Source organism: Sinocyclocheilus anshuiensis, unplaced genomic scaffold, assembly GCF_001515605.1.
Source record: "Sinocyclocheilus anshuiensis isolate Anshui unplaced genomic scaffold, SAMN03320099.WGS_v1.1 scaffold579, whole genome shotgun sequence".
Taxonomy (NCBI): domain Eukaryota; kingdom Metazoa; phylum Chordata; class Actinopteri; order Cypriniformes; family Cyprinidae; genus Sinocyclocheilus; species Sinocyclocheilus anshuiensis.
The window spans coordinates 2,510,471-2,517,154 of NW_015551075.1; the positions used below are offsets into that span (position 1 = coordinate 2,510,471).

A 6,684-nucleotide genomic window follows, 5' to 3' on the forward strand; every position below is an offset into this window, starting at 1 on the left:
TTATTTAACCTGTTAGGAGTACAACACTTTTTTTTTTTTACTTAATAAATTATATATTGTGATAAAACCATATGATAAAAGCTTCAACGACTATTGTGAAAATTTGATACGGTCACATGTACATACAATTTAATAGGACTATAAATAATTACATAAATAGCCTACACTGTAAAAAAAAAAATCTGTGACATTTACGGTAAAATACTGGCAGCTGTGGTTGCCAGAAATTTCCCGTGTGCGAACTGGAAAATGTATTTAGGAGAATGAGTGCGAATAAAATTTATTAAACATCCTAACTTACACGGTAGCCTATAACAAATGTATTAATTTCTTCAATTTATTTATGGGAAAACAGCGATACAGCCTCATATGATTATTGAACTTTAAAAAGGTGACGATTTAATTTAAATAGCACAGATGAGAAGGCGGGACCCCGGTAACCCTGTAAACAAAGCAGCGGCACTACTTTCTGTTTCAAACAGTCATTTAGATATTTATATTCACTTTAGTCTTCACCATAGCACCAAATAATTAATACTTAAAGACTTAATAAGCTGTTTATTTTATTTGATTTTAATCTAACCTAAAACATGGCCTACTTATATATTGACTGATTCGTTATTATTGTTCGGTAATACTTAACAGGTTCCATTGACATTAGTTAACTACATTAGTTAACATGAAATAACAATGACTGCGTTTATTAATCTTAGTTCATGTTCATTTCAACTTTTAATAATACATTATAAAATCAAAAGTTGTGTCTGCTAATATTTAATGGAGCTAACATGAACTAACAGTTGTATTTTTATTAATCAACGTTGACAAATAATATTAACTACACGGCAACAATTAGCTATTTGCACATTGTCAATGTTAACCTGTTTTAACTAAAGTTAACTAATGGGTCCTTATTGTAAAGTGTTACCTAATGTTCTTTCGTTCACTCTAATCTTGAAACACTTGTTTACTTTATATATATATATATATATATATATATATATTATTTTTTTGTGTGTGTGTGTAATGTGGATGCATGAAGTCAGTTCCCCTCAAGTTCACACAGGTGCCCTAGCAGAAACCACAGGTGTTCGTCACATTAAATATGGATGTGTTCCACTAACGTTTGACAACTACAAAGTGTCAACACTTTTTGTCTTGATTTTGAACAGTACATCTATTTTTTTTTCTATAATTTAAAACTCAGCAAACTTGTCTTCATTAAATATTTTACATGAAAACTCTGCTTGTGCTATCTTATAATAAATGCATTAGATAACAAAATATTCAACCAAGTTGCAATAACATTCATACATTTTTAAATGTGAAAAAACAAACAAAAAAAAAACTTAACGTTGTACTTTTTCCCAGGAAAATATTATTAAAACTAGATACATTTACTAGACTAACACTGAATTAGTTATTAGGACTCAGGTCATTTTTTACAGTGTATTAAATAGAGTCTGAAGCAAAATTATTTAAAAACCTACTTTCTGTATTCTGATAAATTAAATAATTGTGTTTGTAAATGTCTCCTTATATCCCCTTATTAAGCTAAAACACATAATTCGAAAAATTTGCATTGCTCCCCTAAATTTTTTTAATGTGCTCCTTGGGAAAAAGGTACGCGTCAAGCCCTGTTTGCGTGATTCAAAATCTATGTAGGGAAATTCCTGTTTGTGCTTGTTCCTTTTGAGACGCCTGCATTTCGCTCAACATAATTTTGCCTTGCAAAGGTAAATGTGACATTAAACCAAACATGATCCAGAGCCTCCAAAAACATGTCAACAAACCAGAATGCAGTTTTGTTTATTTTTACAATGCGTAGAAGTGCCACAGATACCAAGTGTGACTTTTCAGGTCTGCTGTTTCAGTGATATCTGTCGTTAATGTTGTCAGGGGGAAAAAGGGGATACTATTCAAATGTTATCCTTTTGAATTCAAGCAATGGGACTGAAAGTATAGTGATTTTGTGCACACTCATCTACTAATGACCAAAACATATGCGCACATCCTGTACAAAGTGCAATGAAAAGAAAACAGAAACATGGTTCATCTAGATCAGGGGTGGCCAACTTCAGTCCTGGGGGGCCACAGTCCTGCAGACATCAGCTCCAACCCTAATCAAACACACCTGAACAAGCTAATCAAGGTCTAGGGGTTACTAAAAGCAGCAGGAAGGTGAGTTTTTATCAAGGTTGGAACAAAACTCTCCAGAATCGATGTTGGCCACCCCTGATCTAGATGCCTAAAGTCGTGGTTCAAATTTACTGCAAATGGCGGGTCATTAGTGGCTCTGAAACAATAAACACTTTAAATAAAGACACTCCCCTTTACTGGACATGTTTGGGTAAGTTTTGATGTACCTGAAATTACAGTTTGTACTCTTTGGGATTATAGATACAGACAGCCCAGCACAGACAACTTATTTCTTTAATCTATTTACAAAATATTTTGTATGTCTCTGAAGAAGACCTTTTCACAGTTGCCAATTCACTGAAGCTCACAATAACAGCTGTCCTTAGAAGGCAACTGTTGGCCCTGCTATAAATGGCTATAACTGACATGCCTCCAATAAGTCTAGAAAGGCATTTTAATCACTTGAGCAAGAGACATCAGGTCCAGAAGCATTTAGTAATTTCTCAAAACGTTCCAGAAGCATTCATTGTAAATCCTGTGCTAATATGTCTCACTGTGACTGCACAGTATTTTGTTGTTCCTTATGAAACGACTGTCTGAGTGTCCCATTCAATTAATTCAGATATTACACATGAATGACTTCTCCGAAGTACTTCTCTCTTTTTTTTTTTTTTTGGTGCACATTTCTGTAATGTCTCAGAAGTTGAACTAGCTAATAATAGCGAGTGCTAAGTCTTTTCCTGGAATCTTCCCAAGCTGCAACAAATTCGTCTGGATTAGTGAGTGGAAGTGCTTGGGAAATGTCTTTCACGGCAAAGCTTCGATTCAAGGTTACGCTTTTGTTGACAGTCTAATCCAACACGTTATTAATGCTCCTGACATCATCTCCTGCTAGGCTGCGCGGCCACGGTGCACTGAATATGGCAGGGGGCTTGTAGTTGATCTTGATCTTGACGGTTTTTTCATTTACAGTTACAGTGTTTTTTAAGACATGAACGGGAAAAGACCTTTGCTGTTGTTTTATTCCATGTTTGGATATTTCTTCCAGGCTTCATTGGAGACTCAAGTTCTGAAACACTTTGTGAACTTTTGTATTTGAATGGCTTATAACAGGGTCATTTAAAATATGGGCATGACTTAAATTAACCCAAAAGCCTATAATTCCTAAACAAAATCTCAAAACTGTGCAACGTGATTCTGAAGAATCATGCAAACATTTATGCAGATTGGGCAATAGGTGGCACTATAACAGGTTAAATACAGCATACAGTATTTCTATGGTAAATTACCTAAAATTGCTTAAAATTGTCATTTTATCTAAAACTTAGGTGGTTACAGGTTTGCTAAATAATATCAAAGTCCCTTTAAGGCAAGTCATGTCACTCGGCGGCCATCTTTGAAACGCCTCTCAGGCATGCAAGTGCAGCTCCTATCTCTTTGAATGGGGAAACATCAAATTCTCCAAAACTGTTGGCCAAGCTTAAGATTAAATTTCATATTTCTTTTAACGGCAGCTGTAGTGACGTGCTGACTTTACCGATTAGCGATTGGCTCTTTTACTTAGAAGGCGGGTCTTCGTTCAATAAAGCGGCAATGTTGAGCGTTGCATTTTTCCCCATTTAAAACTATATGAGTGACTCGTCTTGGGTATTCTATAGTCTTTGATAATATGCATAATATTTTTATGCATGAAAATCCTGTCATCATTTACTCACTCTCAAGTTGTTCCAAACCTGTATTGGTTTCTTTATTCTGTTGAGCACAAAAGAAGATACTTTGAAGAATGTTGGTGACCAAACAGCTGACGGTAGCCATTGACTTCCATAGTATGGAAAAAGTACTATGGAAGTCAGTAGCTAAATGATGACAGAATTTTCATTTTTGGGTGAACCTTAAGGCACGTGGACCTCGGTGATAGTTTCTTGTGGATATATTTTAATTTATTTTTTTGTTTATCTTTCTGTAGCTCAGCTGGTAGAAAATGGCATTAAAAGGCACAATATGTCATTTTCGCCGCTGGAGGGCGAGTATTCAAAATAAACAGAGACAAAGGCGTAGTTTGATGATGCCGTGACTGAGTGTGGAATCATGGGAGTTGTCGTCTTCATCCCCACAGCCGACGCAATCTGACGGGACTCGGGCAGAAATCATGTTCATGGATGAGCTAATGATTTATTAACGTAATAGAATGAAGCAGGGTACATTTGAGAGTTCTGTTATAATGCTACTCTGTGCGGTCGTCACCGGTCTATTAAAACGCACAACATATTAAAGCGTCTTTGGTGTTTCCATGTTTTCTACAAAACAAAACCAGAAATCGAGGGGTTATGACGTCATTGGCAGGCGACACAATGACACTATGGACACAGTCCTTGTCACTAGTTAAAATTGCTTATTTCTCTGGATTTAAACATTCTTCGAAACATTTGGGATAATGTAAGTACACAAGTCAGCAAAATATATAACACTGTTCTAGTGGTTTTTGGATATTTTAATAAAAAAACTTACATATTGTGCCTTTAATAACACCAAGGTCATAGGTTCGATTCCCAAGAAATACACGTACTGATAAAATGGACATCTTGAATACACTGTAAATCACTTTAGATAAATGCGTCTAACAAAAGAATTGATGCAAATGTTTTCAGAACATTTTTAAAACATTGTTTTAAAGTGTGAATCAAACCTTGCACCAACAATTGTGTTTATCATTCTAGATTTTCTCAGTATTGTGTTTCCTGCCCTCATCTCTCAAGGGTACTGTGACCATGAGGCACTGTTGTTGTTTTTTCCAGGCCCAGGGTTCATTCTTCCCCCTGGCCCCATCACGGCCACTCAATTCCCACGCTGCCGTCCTGGACTCTTCGGTCGAGCTGCTCTCCGCTCTCAGCCCAGAGGAGAGGGAGCTGCTGGCGGCCGTGACCGAGCGGGGCTACCCTCTCCGTACAGCCATCATCGCCCTCCAGAAAACTGGCCAGCAGAGTCCAGAGCAGGTCAGTGAGGGAGATCTGTTACAGGGATTCAGTCTGAAATAAGAGATGGGATTCATTCGTGGGTCGAGATGTAATGCTGAGATTCTCTGCACCGTCCTTGGTGTATCACAGGGGAAGGTCAATCAAAGTGCATGCTGGGTTACCAGTATAGTTCAGTTGTCAGTGTGCTTATGAACATGCACTATGAACACTGACCACAATTTCATGTTTCTCATAATAATAATAATAAAAACATTTAGACTAGGTTTGAAATGCTTTATAAAACTATTTTAAATTCACTGAAATAAAAAATTAAATTGTTAATTGAAATCTGAAATTAAATATAAATCATAGATTAATGTAATGTAATAATATAGCATTTATTCATATTTATTAACAATTTATATAATAAATAATATTATATGAAGCTAAATAATATATAAATAATTGTCATACTTTCATTTGTGTTATTTCATAGTTTGGATGACTTTAAAAAAAAAAAAAGTAGGCCTATTTCAAATACTAAAGCAAAGATTTTTGTGTTACTCATATCTGCAGCTTTTATAGAGACTAATATTTTTTTCTCTAAGTTCAGTACGCTGTATAAAAATGTTATAATCAGTAAGTCATGGCAACTTGTTTTTCGTTCATTTAACTCATCAAATTAGTTATGTGAGTTATGTTAGTTATATAACATTCAATTCTACTTTTTAAAGTCAGTTTAACATAGTTTCAGTTTAAATGACTTATACAACCAAGTTGATTATGCTTACAAATTTAAGGTAGCAATTGAACTTAAAGGGGTCATATGATGCTGCTAAAAAGAACATTATTTTGTGTATCTGGTGTAAAGAAATGTGTTTATGCGGTTTAAGGTTAAAAAAACACATTATTTTCCACATACTGTACATTATTGTTTCTCCTCTATGCCCCGCCTTTCTGAAACGCGTCGATTTTTACAAAGCTCATCGGTCTGAAAAAGCGAGGTGTGCTCTGATTGGCCAGCTATCCAGTGCGTTGTGATTGGCCGAATACCTCAAGTGTGTGACGGAAATGTTACGCCCCTTACCATATTGTGATGATGCCCTGTCCGGCCGGAGCGATGATTCAAAAACATGAAAACCCATTATAAACGAGGCATTCGTTGCATCCAGTGGGGACATAATTATGGATTATAATGACTTATACTGTCTTTTTATGCGTTGCGTTGCATCGCGCCGCGCCGCGTAAACATAAAACCATGTCTGCATTTGTGATCGGAGAAATGACAACAACAAGCCCTACTCTACACTGCCCAAAAAACTCTCTTTAAATATATAAAATATAAAAACTCTTTAAATATAAAAAACGTACTTACAGTCTGTGAGTCAGAACAGCCGGCATTGTAGTCTACTCTACCAGGATCAGGAAATCCTGGTAGAGTATTTCTACGTCTGAATATTTGGGTTGAACTGTTCTGGAACAGTGTTGTAAATACAACTTAACCACTGATTTCTAGTCATGTCCATTTTTGGAAGGCCAAACAAAGTAATTTCGCTAAACACAGCGTCACACACGGCGGCCTAGAGTGAGC

At 36.0% G+C, this 6,684-nt stretch overlaps 1 protein-coding gene across 1 annotated transcript in view; it reads left to right on the forward strand.

The window, feature by feature from the left end:
• LOC107662325 (ubiquitin-associated protein 1-like) overlaps positions 1–6,684 on the forward strand; it is an 18,173-nt gene that overhangs the window by 4,885 nt on the left and 6,604 nt on the right. Inside the window, exon 2 of the mRNA XM_016452311.1 lies at positions 4,935–5,132. Coding sequence (XP_016307797.1) covers positions 4,935–5,132 — 198 coding nt within the window. The remainder of the gene's footprint in view (positions 1–4,934; positions 5,133–6,684) is intronic.